General features: G+C 37.2%; 1 protein-coding gene across 5 annotated transcripts in view; it reads left to right on the top strand.

Moving 5' to 3' along the window:
• The window catches only part of CIB2 (calcium and integrin binding family member 2), a 51,344-nt gene that overhangs the window by 13,779 nt on the left and 15,666 nt on the right, over positions 1-21,899 (top strand). For all 5 annotated transcript variants that reach the window (XM_032990522.2, XM_032990523.2, XM_032990521.2 and 2 more), the window contains 2 exons: positions 3,428-3,462; positions 18,737-18,848. In XM_032990522.2, the coding sequence (XP_032846413.1) occupies positions 3,428-3,462; positions 18,737-18,848 (147 nt within the window). The remainder of the gene's footprint in view (positions 1-3,427; positions 3,463-18,736; positions 18,849-21,899) is intronic.

The following is a 21,899-nucleotide window of genomic DNA, read 5'->3' as shown; positions in this document are numbered from 1 at the left end:
AAGTAGATAATTACATGTTTGTTTCAGTGCTATCTTGCCTCCAAAAAAACAGCAGTGATCCTTTGTCAGACTCCTAATTAACTTGTTTATTAAGGGCAGAAGGACAGACTGAGCGGGACAGTTGAGCTTAGAAAAGGAGCAGGTATTTTCTCAGGGGCTGGAGTAGATGAGCTTTTAAGGCAAAGCCTCTGTTGTAAATAACCTAAAACCCCCAAGGGCCCTCCTATTAGCAGAAGTTTTTCAGGTCACTGTATAGCATTAGAAAGAAAAGCAACAATTCAGGATAAATTCTTGCTGAAAATCTTGAATTGATAAGAACTTTGAAAACTCTGGTAACATTTATTTGTTCGGTGTTTAGTTTGTGCTTTTTTTAGCAGGACTCCCAGTGTCTTTAAGGTCCAGACAGAATAGACAGGTTGCTTTTTAAGTTCATAATAAGCTGACATAAAGTCCACATGATGGCAGATGTATTCCATGATATCTCTTTCTTGAAGGAAGATGAATGTCATCATAGGCATAAATGACAAATGCTTCACCTTTCCTTATGAGGGAGTTAATTTAACATGTTGTTTTACTATTTATTGTTCATCATTGCGTATTTTCTGTATGAGCGAAATAGCCAGAGGCAAATTGGATGATTCACCTCCGTATTTCTTTGGCCAAAAGTCTTTAATTAAATTGGAATTAAGCTGCTGGAGTTCCAGCAACTATAAAATGTAATTATGTTATTTATACCCTTGTTGCATTGTGACTTTATTCCAACTTGGGGCTCTGCTTTCAAAAAAAAAAAAAAAAAAAAAAGGCAGTCTTGCACCTCTTTCCTGCCATCAATAGATACTTGTTTAAGCTTCATATCTTGTACCAGCACTATTGCTGCTATATTCCAAGCCACTAAATGGAAATTAGTCTGGCTTTGCTAGGTTAGTTTCCAAACACGTAAGTTCATTCCTTTAGAATTCTCTGATGCAGTTCTAGTACTCATTGGTGTGAAGTCCACATAAAGGGAGAGGCAGAAATAAGAAACTGGGAGGAGCAAGAGAGATGGCTGGACTTCCCTTGCAGAGGTAGCTTGGAGCCCTGGCTTTTACATTTGTCATTTGAGACCAGACAGGCTTCTTAATGGTAAAGCATTTCTTAAGTGGTGCGTATGATTTTGCGGTGGATCAAAAGGGTAGGCCAGGTTACAGTAAATTTGTGGTGCTCTGACCCTGAGTAGCTTTAAGATCTCTGCAAGTGGTCTGTGAAACCAGTGTACATTTTTTTTGACACCCCTCATCCCTGACACACAATTCCATGTAATGGGCAGGTATAATTGGACTACTGCTGTGAGTAACAGTGGTCAGGCAGATACTTGCAACTACTTTTGCTATAAAGGTTTTGAACATTGGTAGTTTTTAGATTCTATTAGTTAAAAAAAAAGGCAGACTGTAGTATTTGTTGTCAAAGATGTGAGGGGACTCAGATTTAAAAAAAAGTAATTGTGTGGACCTTCAGCAGAAAAGGCTTATGATCTGACCTCTTAATGTGTCTTTCAGTAGCATTTTTGCATGATTTCTGGAAGGTGAAGGGTAACTTTTCTTTTTCATCTTTATCTCCATTTGCATATCAATTCCCTGTCAGCTTTCTAGTTCAGTAACAGTGTCTGCTGTTTTCTCAAGCCTATATAATTACAGAATGATAGCTGCTGAGGGCATTACAATTATTTGTGAGTTTGCACCTGCCTTTAATTAGTAAATGAAGCATCCTTAAGTGACAGTGTTGAATGTGCTGGAATTAATGAAGACTTAACCAGCTGGCTCCTATTTCACTTTGTGCAGTTTCAGACAATGTGACATGGGTGTCAGCAGCTCACAAGGTGCTTCCTATTGTGCCTTGTAACGCTATTCTGCTACACAATACACTAAAGGGAGAGCTGCTTCTCCTGCCACTTTATATGGAGGAGAGCAAGCAAACTCAATAATTGATACCATGCAGGACTGATAACATACCTGGATACCTGAGACAAGCTGTTTGACTGCTTCATCTAGCTGTGATCATTTGCTTTTCTCCTTGGAAGAAGCAGGCATTTAGCCAGAATGATTCTCAGTTTAGGAAAGAAATGCTTTTTCACTACTTGGCTGAAGAGCAGGACCGGGGGAGACGTATTAGTTATATGTGCTCTTAAGTATGACTTAGAGTCTGATGTTATCTTGTCACTAGCTGATATAAAAATATGATATATTTCAAATATGTTTACATTAAAGGAGGAAAATTAACGATAGGCTGAATTCTTAGGCAAATGCCTTGTTACATCACATGGGCCTGTGAGACAAGTGGATAATCAGCAAGAATTTTGTGGTTTGGTTGTTTTTCCCTGTATATACATCCTCATCAGCCACTAGCTCGAAGACAAAATGATACATATTCTCTGAATTTATGACCTAAACAATGTTCTAAACTGATCATCCAATATTTCATTGCCGCTAGTGTACCTAGTTTTGCATGCAGAACAGGATTTTCCCTAAATGTATATTAGATAAAATAGTGGGGATTAGGGGATATTCTGTCAATGGGATGGGACTGATTATTATGGTCCCTCACAGCATATGAAAATACAGCTTGTTTTCTGGCTGATTTAGAAATACGTACTATTTCCCTGCTCATCTTACGGTTCTTTCGTAACATGTGTGAATTCTTCTAGCAAAATGCAGATGTTCATAAAGAGTGAATCAAACCAGTGTAAATGCAGTCCCACCACAGAGCCATCAGAATGCAAGCGAATGCTTGTGAGCTCTTTCGCGTTCAGCCAGCTCTGTTTTGCATTCTAGTAAGTTATTTCAAATTCAGTGATACCACAGGGAATGCTGAATAGTTTGCCTGATGTTTGGAGCAGGGGCTGTCCTTTTATCCATGTTCCTATCATATGGTAATTTTCAGCCTTTGCTGAAGTGTCCACAGTGCAAAGTAACATAGTAAAAAGAGTTAATAACTAATAAGTAAGTACATGACTTTTATTATTAAATCAGTTGTCTCTAGTAGAGGAATACTCCAAGTTAGAAGATTGTTTTCTTTGTCTATTTGTTATTTATAGCTTTCTAGATCCATTTATCGAATGGTATTGGCCTATACTACAGTGTTTTGATTTACTTTTGTTTCTGGTCTGATCATTCCACAGTGGAGAAGTATTTCAGCAAGATGTTGTGGTTTTTTTCCTCTTGAAGTTTCACATTAACGATATTTGTTTTTTTTACTGATAGCACTGTCCTTAGGATAATACAGTTATTTTATAGCATATATTGCTTTCTGGGTCAAATCCAGATGGTACACAAATGGCATTTTTAATGTTTTTCTGACAGGTCTGAGTTTCCTTCCAAACTGTTGGAAAACTATTCTTTGCTGTTGTTTTCAATATTTCTGTAGTACAATAACACGTTTTGTTTTTTAACAGGATTGCACGTTCTTCACTCGGAAAGAAATCCTTCGGTAAGTAAGTTGTATTGAATTTTTCCTTTGTGATTTGTATGAAAGGAATTAAATCTTTTTTTCTGACTTGTGAAGAAACCAGATAAAACCAGATACTTTGCATGAATGAATGTGTAGGATTGGACTCAAGATACACTTATAATCTGTAAATGTGTATAGGGAAGCAGGTTATAATATTGACGTTAAGCTAATCATTGACATATTTGGGGGTAAAGCATTGAACAGGTGAGAGACAGTGACTTTTTATGGAAGGCAATAGCTGGGGTTTTGATCAGTTATACCAATGAGGGCACATCCTTCAGTCAGTACAGGTTTTTGTGTGGGCAAAACTGGTGGAACTTAAACATTCTCAGTGCTCTGCAGTTTGTTTCTGTACAAACATTCCCTACAGAAAGTCATGAAGATTGGGTTCACTGTTTACAGTAGAAGGGACTTGCTTTTTTTGGTAGTGATGGATTGAGTCATACTGAAATAACTTCTGCCTATGTATATGCTGACTTCCTGCCATGGATCCTTCCATGGATTCCTGATCTTCTAACCGTTTAGATTAAGGATCCGTAAAAGTATGGCATAATTCCTGTCCTGTCAATACACCTGTTGTTTTTCCTGAGGATTTTTATCCCATTAAGGAGTGAGAATAAATCTGTGGTATGTATCTAGATCTAGGAGCTTATAATGTTTCAGGAATCTCAACTTTGAATAACATCTGAGACATAAGAAGCCTTTGTTTTCATAAACGTTGTGGACTGCTTCAAGATGAAAAACAGACATGGTCTCTGAAAGAAATGTTCTTTGCTTTTGCTCTGCTGCTGTAAAACTCAGTAAGACTGATGTTCAGTGACTCTGTCAAGGCAGAAACTAATGTAATTGCTTCGAGTGGGATGCCCTGTTTTTTGCTGGAAAAATAGAGGTGGTATTTCAGGTCATTTCTTGCATACATTGTTCTCATTACTCATAGAGAAATGATTCACTCACTCCTCACCTGTGCTCAACATCTCTGAGACCACTGTGCTGTAAGAACATTGCAATGCCACCACCTAAGCCAGGATTTAATTTGGTGCAGGTCCCTCTTACATAATTGTTATGGTTTAAAATGTAGTCACATTGTTAGAGCACATTTTCATAATACATGATGGTATGACTGAATGAGTCAGAATGTGTGCAGTGAGTGGGTGATAGCTGGCCCAAAGATGAACTAAGCTCAATGCATGCTGGCTCCAGTAGAGACACTGGTGTCCTTAAAACGAGTAAAGACTTCACAAAAGTGAATTACCGTAGCATGGATGTAACTTCTTTAGCCAAGCATTCCTCAGCTGCGAACCGCTGGGAATGGCACATGATTGTTAGCTACAAAGAGGTGTCATTCTGTGTTTGTGGTACCCTGCAAAAAGTTATGCTGCTTAAATAGAAATGAATGGTCATTGTATGTTCTGTCAGGGCTGCAATGTTAGTTCTACTTGAGAACACTGAGTTTAGCAATAACAGAATTTGTCATCACACTGCGTTCAGAAAGGCAGCTGTGAGTCCAAAATAACAGAGATTTCATGGTTTAGACATCAGAAGTGATTTGGTGATACTCTTGTACTGTCATTAATTCCAGCAGTTGGACATGGAATAAAAGATGTCCCTGTGTAGCCACCAAATCTCAGGTACATATATAGCCAGAAAAAAAAAAAAAAATCCCTAATGGTTTAGTGTAATTTGCTGTATAAAACAGACCTTTAGCCACCTTAGTCTTTTAAAAGCCAACAAATACCATTGTTGTGTTTCACAGGGCTACCTTGATACAAAACTTTTGAAATAATCTTTTTTGGACTGGATAAACTGAAAAAATTGCTTTATGTTTCTAAAATCCCGTTTAAACTCAAAATTGCTAAAAGCTTTATAAACAGTGAATTACATTTCTACTGTGCTCCTATGAGGGAAATAGTTATGGATTAATTATTTTATATAAGTTAAGGTTCTTTTTGTCGCTTTGAATACCTGATCTAATTGGAGAATTTGGATCATTCCACTGGAAGTGATTTGTAAACTGTGATACTATGTCATCTTGCTCTTACGAGTAATTTCTTTTTCTCCTTTGGGATAATCTCTAAGGAAATATTGGAATTGGCCTGAAAGAATCATTGATTTCCACTGCAAGAAGTGTGACTGATTTTGGTACTTGTACACCTAAAATATATCTAGACAAAAATTTGTGGACAAAATAAACATGTGCAGTACAGGCACGGTTTAAATCATATGTCATAAAATGCGACCAATTTTATAGCAAGACTGTAACATTCATGGGGGAAGAATGGATTCAGAACTGTAAAATGCTAATGAAGGAAAGGAAATAAGGAATCAAACATCTCCACAGAAGTTGTAATTAGGGAACTGCTGAATCTGAATAGGCAAATGTTTGTTTTAATCTGGAAAACAACATTTCTAAACAGTAAGTTTAAACCATCATGTGCAACAGAGAAAATACAGAAAGTGTACTGTGAAAAATATACTGCAGATGTCCAGAAAAGATATTCTGAAGTAATGAAATTGGAAAATGTGATTGTATGGTAGGCAAACAGGAATTTACAGTATTGCAAAATCTGGCAATGAAATAAGAGTCAGCAAGTTCTGTTCTCTTTTTCTGGGTTGCATTGGATAAAAAAATACTTGTAGAGAATAAGTTTGCAATGTACAGCTGTAACAAGCAGATAGAAACTGGCTGAAATGGGTTATTTCTGTATGGAAACTTTCATGTGCGTTCTTCAGTTTTCCTTGATACATGAGACTAAGGTAAAACTTAGATTGAAGTTTGCTATCAGGGCACTGAAGACAATGTTTCAGAACATTCTAAAAATCACAACAATAAATGATCAGGATTTGCAAATATTTTTTATATAACAGTATTCTGGGGTTGACTTTTCATGTATGCCATATCTAAAACCTGAGACTGTATTGCAGGCAATACCTTTGGTAATGTTAAAAACAGATCACCATTTATTTCAGTAAGAGCACTCTGTCCCGCAGGACTGTTGGCAGCATAAAGGAAGATCTGAGTAGAAATGGATCTTTATTTCTTCTTCGATTTAGGCAGATTGCACAGTACTACAAATTCTACAGTGCTGGACAGAACACTACATGTATCTCTTTCAAAACTGTGTAATTTGAAACTACATTTGCAAACAGATGATTTGTAATCTTTTTTCCCTTGCATGACACAGAGTAGAGGAAGTCACTGTAATTCATAGGACTTGATGATAAAGCATGCAGCATTGAATTGTGGAAAAGATTCTCCTGCTATTCAAGAACAAGTGGATGCTTTTCTATTTAAGAAAGTTTGGCATCGGGACTATGGGTGGAATAGGGACTGGTGAGCTGGAAGCTCCTATTTACTTTCTAACTCTGTCACTAATCTATGTAAGTAACTGAGCACCTTTGAGAAATTGCCACTTTAATTTGTCATCTGCACTTAATATTTTTGTGCCTTTTAAGTATGAGGATAATATTTTCTTTGTTTTATCTGTTTAGATGACAAGCTCTGCCTGGTAAGGATAATTTGAACTATTTTTACATGCAGTGTCCTAAAAGTGATCTTAGTTGTCACTTTTACATTTTATGTTAGTGCAAAAGCTGTTCTGAATATTTTTTGAGGCTTATGCTATCTCTGAGAGGTGTTATGGTCACCTGGTAGACCTGGTCATTTAAAGAAAAGAGTTAAAGAGCAGTGAAATGTTGAATGAGGCAAATAGTATTTAAGTTAAAACAACTTTGGTAGGTTTTTATTAAGTCCTGTTTCTCTAAAAACCATAGAAATGTAAGTAAAGAATTTTGTCTTGGTTTGCTTTTCCCTCTTCAGTAACGTAAAAGGGCATGAGTGATGCCAATGATAACACCCACACTTGTTATAATTTATTGTGAAATAGAAGTGTAGCTTCTTCCAATAAGAACCATGTAATGGACCTCAGACTGAGTACTGTGAAAGCCTAATAACACATTTTGTATTTCATAACTGAAGTTGTAAGGAAACAATCTAGTTCCTAAGAAGAGAACAAAGCATGCACTTACACTCAATTACATTTTTTATGTTAGGCTAAAGAAAACTTTTCTGTTTATGGGCTGTATATGGGAGATAAGGGAACGATTGCCTGGATGACTTTGTGTACCCTATGTGAATCAAAAAGAGCAAAACCAAAAATACTGATGAGAAACAGGGCAAACTTAGGATATGATTATGACAGATATTCGTGGGGTAAGAGATTAGGTTGATGGATGATGAAAAATAGACACTATGAAAAGTCCACTATACAAAGCTGAATTAATGTTTGATTGTAAAATGCTTAGAAGAATAAAATCATGGGAGTAGTTCTGTAAAGGCCTAAAATTATGGGAGAAGGAGTAGTCACTTGGAATCATTGCATTTACTCTTCTGCCTTATTCTCACAGTGTGATATTTCTGCTTATTGGGAAACTCTGTACGTAATCCATTTATGATATGGCAGATAGTCAGTCATACAATCAGTAACATTTATTTACTGTATTTAAACTGTTGAATACAGGTTGCTGTCTAAGGAATAGAGTAGAATCAAGAGGTATTTCTGCAAGTCTGAGGTGAAGTTTTACTGAGTGGGAATAAAACGGGTTATGATGCCCCCATTAATTAGCACTTAATGATTTAGCACGTCCCCACCTCACTTAAGAGGGAAATAAGGACTGTGGTGCATTTGTTCATGTACTGCAGAAGACTCTCAGATGTGCTATGAAGGAAGTGCACGTCTAGTTCTGTTTAGGCTGAATTGAATATCTTGGGCAGCTGTGAAGTTCAGTGAGACAATCCAGCAAGGAGTAACCTGCAAACCCCCCCCACATCCCCCTCCCCCCCCCCCCCCCCCCCCCCCCCCAAAAAAAAAAAGTGAATAGCTTTTTGGCTGAAGTCAGCCACCTTGGCTGGCTCACCATCCATTTGCATGAGTGTTAGTGAGGACACAAGGGAAGGGGCACAGCTTTGTAGGTGGGGATGAAGGGATGAAGATGGCAGCTCCAATTTAAATTGATTGAAACTGATGTAAACTAGCATGAGATTGCAATTAGGTGAAATGGACTAAGTGTTTTTATCTGTCCCTGCAGGAAAAGTAGCCCATCAAAAAGCCCAAACAACAAATCTATTTTCTGCTGGTTTAATGAGCTGAATCAGCTCTCAGAGGGATCAGATGAGTGCTAAAGCTGGCACAAGAGCCAGAGCGAGCAAATGCAGCTGAAAAGGAGGAAAGGAGAGGAGAGCAAGACTTAGCATTTCAGTACCAGTAAGGTGTTAGATTAGCTTAGTCTAAGTTTAGTGTGTAAAACTTTGGTACCAGCATCAATTTAAGTCAACATAAATGCAGATTGCGGTCAGAGGGGTTGAGGACACATTCTCTTGGTTGATAATCTGACCGTGGATAATTTGCAAATTACCAGGAAATAGTACAATTTATGAATTTAAGGTGAAGAAATGAACACAGAATAATGAAAATGGATCTGGGAAAAAAATAAAATGATTTAGACTGCAGTAGGTGCAAGCATGTCTGGTGAAAGAGAAAAATAGAAACCATACATCTTTATTGGTGTTTGATAGCTATTTATCACCAGAAAACCTAAGTATGCTCTTAAGTTGCTATTAAAGATGGTTAATTTTGGGAAGTGCTTAACACAGCTAAGAGGATTCACTCATGAGCCCAGGGCAAGAACATGTTAAAGAATGTTGGGTAATGTAGACATATTTATGTTATCCCTGACTCAAAACATTATCTAAAATACCTATAGGACAGCTGACAATTTCTTGTTACTGATTTCATTGGTAAGTATGTGTGAGGGCTTTGAAAACATGCTCCACGTTTCTTAAGGAGAATGTGGAATTTAGACCAGTGTATATATCTTCACAACGCAACTTTGGTGTATGGAAAGATGCCAGAACACACTGGTAGATAATCAGTTTGTAAGTGCCTAGAACATAATATGAGCTCAGAGGCAGCCACTGCGGATTTTTTAAAAACAAAGCTCTTCCTTTGGCTACTTTTGTGAGTAAGAGAAAAGAAACAGATGCAACGTAACTTTATTTTGGTAAAACCTTTTATTTATTCCTGTATGTGCTAGTCCTTTTCTACTCATATTAGTGCACTACCCTCTTGGCTAAGGTACTATTGAACATTAAAAATTTGTAAGAATGGTAGGAAGCATTGAGGTTAAGAGGGTTTCGGACACTGTGAAAATCAAGATTAGCTTTTAGAGAAATTACTAGATCCAAAATGAGCAACAGGAAATTCATACAGTCAGGTACTGAGAAAAATTGCAGGTACAGAATGCAATGTATCAAGAAATTTGGGGTAGGGGTTGGTTGATCTAAGCAAAGTGAGCATAATTTTGACAATCAAAACCCACAAAACCTCCCAATGCTCTTGAAGAAAAAGGAAGTGTAATTCTAGAATTCATTAACCTCAGCATTGTATATAAAATGGGAGAAATCCATTCCAGTCAGCATTGTTGACACCTCAGTAGGAATAGAATGTCCAGTTTTGGGCATTACCATTCAGAAAAGATTTGTTATACTGGAAAACATCCAGTAGAGGGAAACAAGAAGAGAAAAAATGCTATATGAAGAAAGGTTGGAAAACCACTTTATTCATAGCAATGAATCTGTTTATATAACATGCCTCTCTTGTAATTGTAAATGGGAACAAATGGTTGAGTTGTCTGTTATGAGGCAGTATTTCTCTTACTCAGTTTTATAAATCTGATTTTCTAGCAGACAAGCTTTTACTCCAGTAATAATGCTTATCTGCTAGCCAGCCCATCTGTTTCTATTTCTCCCTGTAGACTAGTACAACTTGGCAAATACCCAAGCATTCAAACACAGGTGCTCTTGGATGTCTGTCCTAGCCAAAAAGCACAAAATCTGTAAATTAAAGTTGTATAGCTTGGGACCGACTTAACCTAGCTAGACAGCTGCTGGGGGAATATGGCACTAAATTACCAAGCTGGGCACCATCTGGACCACCAACAAAACTTTGAACCTTTTTGTAGAAGATGATTATTAATTCTGTTGCATTCTTTTCTCTGCCTGTTTCTTGGCATGTTTTTGACTGGTGAAAGGTGAGGTGCAGAGGAGCACCTCTAGCCAATCCAGCTATAGCCTGGATTTTAAATCTGAAACCTGCCTGAGATTGAAGTTGGAGAGATAAGCAGTGGTTTCCTCCAAGTGTCTGTAAAGCCTTCCTTATAAGGGAGCAAATTCAGCAAACGGCTTGAGCTGCGTCTCCCTATGGAGCAAGTTGCTATGCAGATGGAGTGAAGGGATAGAACACAGCTCCTATTTTTCAAACACATCCTGTCTTTCAGAAAGTTTGGGGTTTGTATGCAGAAAGGGGAAATACACATTTTGTCAGCTTTGGGGAGCAAAGTGCCTGCCAAGAGAATAATATACCCCTGGGAATCTTCCTGAAGCTTATGCAGGAGACTACGTACAGGAGGAACATATGTCCTGAAGCTGCTATTGATCTCCTTGTTAACTATGTTTCTATTCTTGTTGTTAATCTCTGTATCCTCTATGAATGAATGAAAAAAGAAAAAAAAAAAGGCTGTTAGAAAATTCCTGCATCTCCTGTACTATAAAGCATCATGCTCAGTGTTGATCTGTATGGAATCTGGAGTGCTGGTGTGCTGTGTCCAGTTCTGGGCTCCCCCATACAAGAGAGATATGGAGGTACTGGAGAGAGTCTGGCAAAGGGTCACTAAAATGGGTAAGGGACTGGACAATCTCTCGTATGAGGAAAGGCTGAGAGAGGTGGGATCTGGAGGGGGCAGTGGGTACAAACTGAAACACAGGAGGTTCTGTCTGATCACAAGGAAGCGTTGTTTTTTTTTTTTTTTTAGTTTTTGTTTGTTTGTCTGGTTGGTTGGTTGTTTTTTTTGCTCTGTGGGGGGTGATGGAGCACTGGAACAAGCTGCCAAGAGAGGTTGTGGAGATATTGAAGATATTCAAAAGCCATCTGGACATGGTCCTGGGCAACCCGCTCTGGGTGCCCCTGCTTGGCAGTGGGTTGGAGCAGATGATCTCCGGAGGTCCCTTGCAACCTCAATCATTCTGTGATTCTTTGAATCACCAGCGTAAAAAGAAGCCTGTAAGCAGGTTTTTCAGTGGTGCTTCAAGGAAGCAAAAATACTGTGAACTGCTTTTATCTATACTTACTATGTATCACATAGTTCTGTAAAGAGCAGAGTTAGATGTATTGAAAGACAAAGCCTTCCTAAGTATAGCTAGATCTTTTAGAATAAACATACTATTGTAAATTATCTGCCAAAACCATGTCTTGTGAGACTGTCCATCAGCACTCACTGCTTTGCTTCATAGTTCCAGCTAAGCCATTTTCCTATTTATTTTCTGTGAATATGCAAAGCAATCTAGAATTTACTCTTTAGGGTCTTGATTGTAATGTTGAAGTCTTTGAATGTGTTCCTGTTGTTTAGAAATAAATAGGATGTATATTGCTGAATAAAAATGTTTTCCCTTTTACAGCATAAATCAAGTGACTGCTACTATGAAGACAGGACCAGAGTTGGTGATGCTTATTAGGTTCTAAAAGCCACTTAAAAGCCTCTACTTATTTCTAATCAATGAGCCATTACAAGCTTTTGTCTTTTGTTTTCAGCGCTCCTGTAGAGCAGAGTTCTTGTTACAAAGACAGCCCAGCCAGCTGTAATGTGTTGTCACTACATTTAATGCTGGTGGTTTATGTATATCAAGCCAAGAAAGAGCTGCTCTGTGTATTAACACACCACTGGTGACCTTGGGTACAATCTGACTTTCTCTCAAAGCTCAGTAGCAAATTAAAACAATTGCTGCAGAGTGTAAGCTTGGAAATGTTTTTTTTTCAGGTCTATACAGGTATAGCTGGAGGTTCTGTTACGATTTTGGAGACATCCTAGTCAAGCTGTGTCCAGCAGATACCCACAAAGTGTCACCCTTGCTGACTTCAAGATACTACACCCTTGAGATATGAGGACAGACTTTAACCCACCTTTCTTTACCATATAAAGTACTCAGCAGTTGGTAGAATGAAAGTTATCATAAACGAAAAGTAGGTGGTGGAGGCAATACTGTGTTGTGGGTTTTTTCTGAACACAGCTTTTTTCGTTTTCACTGGTTGGTGGGCAGCTGAGTTGATTTTAAAACTTCTGCTGCCTTCAGGGATAAGTCTTGTTCTGCCCTTACTTAATTGATTAATTTGATAGAAAAAATATACCCCCATTTATTTACACAGGCAGTACTGTTGTTGCAACTGCATCAGTTACCTCAAGGAGCTAACTGTGAAAACTTTTGTGTTTTCAAACACATCAGTTCCCTGAACTTTACTGTAGTGTTTCTTAAGTGTTAGTGCTTATGCAGGGGAGGTTAGTGGGTGTGTGGACCTGAAATTTCTGCAAGGGCAGATCAGCAGTTTGGGTTTAGACTGGATTAAAGTGATATAGAATCACAGCCTTAATTCTCGGACATAGTACATTAAGCTTAAACACACACCAGAATCTGTGGGGACAGGGCATCATCAGTAAATTAATTTTGCCATTAAATTTGTCACTGCATTCCCTCCCATCCTCAGTCTGTGGGAGGGAGGACACTAGTAAACACTGCTAGCTTTTCCTCTCTTTCTGCTGTGCATAAGGCATCCTGGCAACAAAGAGAGCACTTCCGGGAATGGAAAGGTGTTTCTGCACACATCCAGAAAAAAAAGTTTGAGGCAAATATCACTCTGGGATTTGTAGTCACTATTGCAAGGACAGTGAGGTTGGCTGCAGGTCCTGGGTTTCTGAATATACATAATGGTCTGTATATGGTAATGGCAGCCTTTCCGAATCTCTATGTTCAGACAACACCACAAAACTAAAAACATTGCTCTCCTGACAAGACATAAATGTTTCTGTGACAAGGGCAGCAGCTTTAGATTATTTTCAAATATGCTTTTGGTTGAGGGGCACACTGAGTAAAAGGACAGAAAGCCTTTCCTGCCTAGGTCACAGCTGCTCCTGCTGTGTTCAAGTCACCTGAAGTGTCTTCTGCTTCTAAAACAGGAGAAATATTAGAGCTTTTAACACAGAGATTTATTTCAATTATAGTTAGTAATTAATGGTATTGAGAATCAGTAATCTGTACGGTGCCAATCAGTGTAGCATGTGAGAGATGGTTACTGAGTCTGACTCACAGTATTGGACATAGTACCTGGTCCAAGTATGGCAGTACGGCAGCAGTGTGACAAATTAATGTGGTGATGTAGTTAGTGCATCAAGCAGGAGGTTTATGGGTCTAAATAAACCTTATGTCTACTAATTTTTAAATTGTACTATAGAAAAACAGCTCAGAAATGCATTATTTCCTTGCCAAAAAGTAACTACTCACCCAGTGTAATGTAGGTTACTCAAGAAAACTAAAGCGTTGCTGAAACTCATGCAAGAGGGCCTGTGTTTCACCGCTGTATGTGACTTTCTCAGAATCCTGCAAGAGGCTGAAGCAGCTCTGTTATTTTTTTCAACCTGTCTTCTACAAAATCTGGTCATTTGAGAGACTGGCAATCTAGTTTGTCATAAAACAGTGTGTGGTACCCCTGAAGAACTTCCAGCATAAAGAGTTTTCAGTAGGAGAAGATGTTGCTGTTTTTCATTGTTGTTCAGTTGGTTGGGTTTTTCGTTTGTTTTATTATAAAGGATAATAGAGCTCATACTGTGTGTTGGTTTTGGAACCTGAGCTAGAGAAATCTTACTGCCTTTTTCATTGTGATATTAGCTAATCATGCCTTGTCATAAGGCTATTACAAATAGAGTTGCAGGATCCTTGTAGATAAAAGCGTGTGAAAGACTGTTTTATCGAGGTAATTTAGTTTGCAGGAATTGGATCTGAGCCACTTCCTACAGACTCATTTGGATGCTTTGGTGTAAAATCCAGTAAGGTGGAAAGCTCTTATACCTACAGATCTTTGAGTGATTTGATGAAGTAATGGAAGAGCTAGTGGGAGGAGAACAGTAGTCCTGCTGAGCCCCAGGCATTGTGCCGGAAGGCTGTCTAGTTACTAGTACCTGGCTACTCCTTTCTGCTCATCTTCAGAGATAAAAGAAAGATGTGACTTTGGATGAGCAGGGATCATAATATTTTAACAGATATCTGTAAAAATAATATTGTCTGCATTGTGGATGTTTCTGAAAAAAGCAGAGGTGTAGAAACTGCACGTATTAACATGTATAGGCAGGGGGATATATATGGTACAGTAAAGATGTTTGGCATGGGGAGCTGTTTTCTTGCTTTGGTTGTTTTTCCCCACCTTCCATCCCTGGGCATGCATTTTCCCTTCTGATTCTAAACCCTGAGTTCTGTCAGCAGCTGTGTTGTTCAACTCAGTGCTTCTGGCTGTAACTCCTTGCAAAAAGGAAAGAGGAATTAGTTCCATTGTAATCTGAGGCAGCAAACTCAAGGAATGTCTTTTTATTCTGCGTCCTTTGGCAATGTTTTTAGCTAAAATCTAATCCCTTCTGAGGGATGCTTTCTGAAATTAGTGCATTTACATTGTATGGAGGTGAAAATGTGCTAGGGTAATATAATTTTTCTTAAAGGAATTGCAAAAACTCGATGTCTGAAGTAGTAGGAAAAGCCCAAGAAGAGAGAATACATCAGCGTTGGGTAATTGTACTTACCATGGTGCCATCAGGTAGGCACACTACAGGTGCCTTGTCTGTAGTAAAATAGGAGTGCTTCTGTTGGCCTTACACTAAAAGAAAGAAATTTGTTTCCATCTGTGGGACAGGAAGGGCAGTTCTAAGATCTAGTACAAAACCTAACTGCTCTGCTAAGCTCTTTGCAATTAACAGGATACCTTCCAGTTGAAAAATCAGATCCTTTCAGCTACTGGAGAGTTTGGATTAACTTCAGTATAAATAGTTTCTTTCAATTTCTGTGGACAAGATAGTGAATTCTGTCAGCAAGAAATGATGGGTTTACTTTGCACTGACACTGCATGTTGTAAAGAGACTAAATCCTTCTCCTGAGAAAAGGAATGTCAGTAAGCAGCTGGTAAGAGCTGTGGCTGTGCCCTCTCTTGATCTCTCTCCTCCTAAGCCTTTGAAATAAGATTGTTGCTTCACAGCAAATAGTATCTGGGACACAGCATTGCAACCTGACATTTGCTTTACAAGGGTATTTCTTGTGTTAGAATAATATTGCTTGCTCCATGGATACTGTTTCAGAAGTTCTTACTTAATTTAGAGAGCTTCATGAGCAGCTTTAGTATTTCTATCAAAATAATACTGAGTACCAGATCACAGTGGTGACAAGGAAGTGGTTCTTTATGTACCCATAATAAGTACTTTTTATTTGTTATCTTAGTATTCAGTCTCTATTGTAGCACTGTTATTCCCAGTACTAAAGTAACTTTAAATTCACACTGGTGTGGCTGTTTCTTTTGTTACTATTAACAGATGTTTGTTTATTCTTGTGATATGCTTGTATTTCAGTAACAGATACTTTTGCACATGTTTACACTTCTGTCATGTGTTTGTTCCCAGTAGAAATAGACCAACCTATTTTTAATTTTTTTTTTTTTTTTTTTTTTTACAAACAAGGTTTGTTAAGAATTCTTTATTGAAAACTAGGAGGAAATCTATACCTTGCATTTTAGGTTAGTATAGCAAGCTTAGTAAACTATGAAACACAGATGACTGTTCTGTGCCTTCTGAAGGACATTATGCAGAACTCCTTTAAGATACCCACCTCAGTGTCTGTATTCATAGTCCTGTTGGAGGAGACAAAACAAAGATAGAAAAGTCTAATACTGGGGAAAGTAGAGAAGAGAATCTTGGCAGTTAAAATAAGTAGCATTGCCAGCTAGTGTGTTTTGAAATGTTGCCCGCAATGGTCAAGCCGGTCCAATGATGAATGCTTTATTTTCATGAAGACTAGAACACCATTCATTCCAGTATTCTAGCTTTAAGAAAGAAATCCCTAGATGGATGTTTGATTTTAAAGGTTTGCTTTCCTTTAAGTGCTTTTAGGCTTTGCTTTTTTTTTTTTTTTTTTCTCTGTTGTATTTAGGGACATCTTTGTAGCTGCTGTTTACCACAGAGAAGTCAGTTGCTGGAGTGGAAACGGCTGTTGCATCTTGAATTACACAGTATTTATGAAATGACAGGGTGAGCTGTGGTAAGCAGCTGAAACATGCTTAGATCAGTGGATATTTAATTTCCTGTATAGCACAATATATTGCTGCACAGTGTAAAGACATTAGTTTCCTAAGATTCAGACAAAACATGTTCCTATGTTTCATTTCTTATGTTCATTGTGACACATAATTATCATAAACAAGCAGATGCTGAGAGAAGAGATGCCTGTAGATTATTTTCTCCTAGTTTTTTAAATTCATCGCCCACATTAATCTGAAATAGCTCAGTTGCTTGTGGGGCTGACTGAGGGGTTGCTGAAGCTGGAAAGATGAAGGGGTTGATGAGGTATTACTTCCTGTATTACTGGTTTGTTTGTGTTCTGAGGTTTAAAACATGTTACTCTCTTTGTAATTGTTAATGTAGCTAGTGAGCAGGAAAGATTTTTTTGTTAAAATGAAAATAAGTCACAAAATAATAGAGCTTTTAAATATATGTAAGTAGGACACGTGACCTAATGAGAGCCCGGAATACTCTGTGTTAGTATGTAAGACATAGCAAAATGAGCACTTTCTGCCCTAGGCAGTTTGTGAATTAGGTATAAGGCAAAATTTTCACCTATGATAAAAATTACATTTTACAATATGTGACATTTTCTAAGTTTTCTGTGAACAGGAACTACCTAATCTTCCTTCCTATTCTTTTTACACATATGGTATTTCACAGAGGACTGGCAGGTCATATGTTCATGCTAAATATATTGAGCTCTGGCTAATCTTTGAGCACTAGGATACAGGTGTTCCTTCTTTTTTTGTGCTGTTACTTGACAGAGCCTTGGATACTAGATCGGTGTTTGCTAGAATGAGATATCACTAGAATCAGTAAAATCAGAAAATCAGCAGAATTAATCTTTCCAATATATGAATTGCTTTTAGACAGGTAATGTTTTACTTAACACCTTTTTTGAGCACTCAGATTTTGAGATCCATTGGTGAGTTTGAATTGGATACTCCTTTTTACTTGAAATGTTTCTATTGCTTGTTTGACCACCCCAGTGAGAATAAATGTGCTAAGATAGTTTAAAAATTTACACCCTGCTTAATTTGATCTTTTGTTTATATATGGCTGTTTTGTCTTGGCTTTTGAGCTATGCTTTTGTAGGCATTCACTAGAATATTTGGATACAGCACATAAAGGGTGGGATTAACACTTACTAATTCAGTTAACAATTGGAAGTAACATTGTCGAAACATTTGTACATTCTTTACCCAGATTGTGGGTGGGACTGAGACAATTTTTATAATTTCCTGGTATTCAGCTTCTAAACCTTTAGAAACGTTGATGCGTTTCATGTCCTTTGACTCTTCTTTTCCCAGCTCCATTAGAAAACTATAATATAATACTGTTAGCATGATAAGCAAGCTTTAGAGAGGGAAACTAGGTTTATGAATGTTTGACTTGCATCTCTCAAGAAAAGCACTTGTTTATTGCCTTTAAAGTATACTGGTTTGTTGAATAAGCCATGCCCAGACTGGCACAAAACCATGTGAAATGGAATAAAGTAGAAATGGTCTGTGTGCTCATTGCAGCCCATGCTAGAATTGTAAGATTAAATCTGCTATGTTAGTGAGGCACAGACGGGAAAAGGGCTTTTTAAGTTCAGAAGTAAGGTCTCCTAAGGATACCGTTGTCTATAGCATCATAGTTGCATGTTGCTTGGCTTTTAAAGTCTTTGAGCTGTTAAACACCTTTTTCTTGTGTAGTGCAGATCAGCCAATAATCTGCATTGAGATGTGATCTCTGAATTATACTCACAGTGTTAGTCCAGGCCTACTTCTTCTGTGCATGTACCTATATGGTGCTTAAATGTTACAGACAGGTAGTGTGAAACACTACTTAGTTATGCCCCTCAAGTTACATATGGGTGTTAGGAGCAGTTATGCTGGATACTGCATCAAAGCCCTCTTTTTTTTAAAAAAAAAGATGGGAATTTGGTGGGCTCAGACCTGTGCGCTACAAATAATAATTAGAGCTGCAAGACAAATTTGTGTCTGATTACTGTGTGAATGGAATTGGTTATTTAAAATTGTTTATTGGCTGGTTTTTCTTTTCTGCTTGTTTACAGGTTGCATGGCCGATACTATGAAATGGCACCAAACGTTGTGCCCATGGACTATACAAAGGACCCAGATGTTAAACTACCTATGCAGCTTATAATAAACATGCCTGAGCTAAAGGTATCACTTCTGACTGCTTACAAACTGTATCTTCTGAAATTATGTAGCTCATCTGACAGAGGTCTTGTCAAGCAAGTTTGATATCCTGAAGCAATGTGGCATGCTGAGGTCTTCCCCTTCCTGTTACTGTTCAAGGGCAAAACCCATCCTAGAAACTGGGAAATATTTAGGTGGATGTTTTTGTTGTGGAGATAGTTGGGATAGATGTTAGAGGAAACGAGTAGGAAATAAAATTAAGTTTAGCAATCTTTCCACTTTGTATATATTGATCCTTTAGAAGTGAGCGGGATCTCTGTTTGAAGAACTGGTTAGAAATCAGAAGTTCTTATCTCAGTGTGTTGATAGGAAATTTCCCAGATAGGAAATTTGCTGATCAAAAGAAAATATTTTCTCCCTTTTTTCTCAGCTGCAAGAGCACAATAACTACTATTTTTCTTAATTATCAGGTTTAATTTTTCATGGAGTCATTACATGATAAGAAGTGGAGAGACAGTCCACATAACTACAAGTTGTAGAAGCAGTAGGCATAATGCAATTAGTGCAAAAAAAATTGAGACAGTATTTGGTTTTTAATATTTTATAAGTTCAGCAATTGAGTATGGTTTTAACAGGACAAATACGCATTGTTAGCATATACGTTTTTTAAACAGTTCATTGCATTATGTTGTCTGTGGTCTCATGGTCTATTTTTCCTTTTCATGTATTCAAGTTAGTTGACATCTTTAACTTAGTATCATGTAGAACAACTATCGCATGGAGTATTACTAAAATTTTTAAGAGAAATGACATAAAAAACTTGTAATTGATGGCCTTGCACTTCATCTTTATGATTTAGAAATTTTTCCTTAATGTTATAAGATACTGAATATTTGGGAAGAAAGGTACAAGCGTGAGCAGTGCTTTATAAATCCGGTTGGAGAGGAAGTTAAGTCAACATAACGTGAAAGACATTTGAATTACATTTCAAGTTGAAGTTCAGAAAACTCCTTGTTCCTTTAGTACCACACTTACTACATGCTTGATTCCGGGACAATACCATTTATAATATACCAGTAATCATGTATTATTGACCAAGCACATTTGACTCTAAGGAGTATTTGTTAAAAAGTGTTTGACCAGCATTCCACATAAATGGAAACATTATTGATTAAACACATATGAACATTTAATTCAATAGAAGACCTTTGAAAAATTTTCATCCTTCAGTTATGACTCTGATTTACCAAATACCTATGTACATCTTAGAAATTTGGGTTTCTGAAGAAACTGAGAAATTATTTAGGATTCTTTTTCACACAAAGCATGGGATTTTTCAGCAAAATCCTAGTATATGGTTATACTCTTTCTAATGATGAGTTGTCTCTGTAATAAAGTAGATGAAGAAGAAGCTTTAATTTAAAATGACACATAAATAATAAAGACATTATAAATTTTAATATTCGATAAGTAAAAAAATGCAAGGAAAACTTTAGGCATCATTAATTCTATCATAAAAGCCATAAATGGCACTGTCATCAACATAGCATATCTACATTGAGTTATTAAACATACTAATAGTTAAGGATTTTGGTAGGACTGTTTTGCTAGTTACCTTCCTTAACAAAATTGCGTAGTATAGGAATAAAACTAGAATATACTTCACTATTGTTTAAGTAGTCACAGAACTGAAACCTGTGATGTGCTACAACTTGTTCCTAGAACTTAAAAAATGGTTCTTTCATCAGCTGGTTGAAAGTTCTTCAGCCTTTAAACTCCTAAAACTGGATAACCCAATCCTAATTAGAATCCAGTTCCATGTTAGTTTCCTATCAGCAGTGTGCATGTTCCAAGTATGTGTCCTTGACTACCCCAGGTATGCGTGTAGTTCCCTCCTCTGCAGCTTGCAAAGTTGACCTCCCTAGCTCACCTCAGATAAAATGAATGACATTTAAATCATGCAGCTATTGTAGTTTAAAAAAAAAAAAAAAAAATCTATTTTTTGCCCATTATGTTACACAGTGTGAAGTAGGAACAGAATATGAAAGTAGTGTAATTCAAGGTTTGTTTATATAAGAACTTTTAGTATCAGCAGCATTCAAGAAAACATTACTCTTCAACAATATTATGTGTTTAAATGTATTGAAATGTCTATGAAGGAGCCTAAATTATGTTCTTGTATACTTAATGGTGAAAGAAGTGCATCTAGACGTTTCCATGGAATTTTAAAATGGGTGGTATAAAGATCGTGCTGAAAAGTTCTTTTCAGTTCGTTCATTTGTGTAATATATCTTATTATATGTTAACAATTCAGATATTAATATTTCACAGAAGTTTTGTATAACACAAATGTTTGTATTGTTTTTCCTTATACAAATAAGGAAATCAGGCAACAGGCAAAGTTAATAATACTTTGCAAAAATGCTCTGTATTTTAGTTAGCTTAAATTGAGTCCAATTTGGAGATAGCAACAAAGATTTCAAACTTAATTATCTAAAATTAGATTTAAGACATAGTTAGGCATCAAAATCTGTAGTGTGTGAGAAGTTACTAGCACAGGCAGACCTAATTAGGCCTTTAGGCTGTATTCTGAAGTATAGTGTTAGATTATTCAATGGAGCTAAAGTTAGGGATTGGAATGCTTTTGCTCTATATCATCTTTGTTTTACCTACAAGATTATGGGATCAGATGAATGATACCAACAGGTGAATAGAGAACAATTATGCACTACTTTTCACAAGGACGAGGAAGTATTGCATGAAATTACAGACAGACAGCTGGCATAACCTGTGAATATATTGAGGAGGTCATTGGCACAAGACATGATGGCAAAGACAACAGTGGTCTTCAAAAACTAGTTAGGTGCTTCTGTAGAGCAGAATTCCACAGATTGCTATGAAGTTTTATGATCTGGATGTAATATCTGACTCCGTCTCTAAAATGCTCATTGCACTAATCCCAGAATATACTATAGGAAGAATCACTGCGTTTATCTCCCCCTTTTACATTTTTGCTTTATCTGCTACTGGTTCTAGGTAGAGTTAGAGTGGTGGGCTGGATGGACTGATAATTAT

This window comes from Tyto alba, unplaced genomic scaffold, assembly GCF_018691265.1.
Source record: "Tyto alba isolate M040663 unplaced genomic scaffold, T.alba_DEE_v4.0 Super-Scaffold_41, whole genome shotgun sequence".
NCBI lineage: Eukaryota > Metazoa > Chordata > Aves > Strigiformes > Tytonidae > Tyto > Tyto alba.
This window is presented reverse-complemented; position numbering and strand designations above follow the sequence as displayed.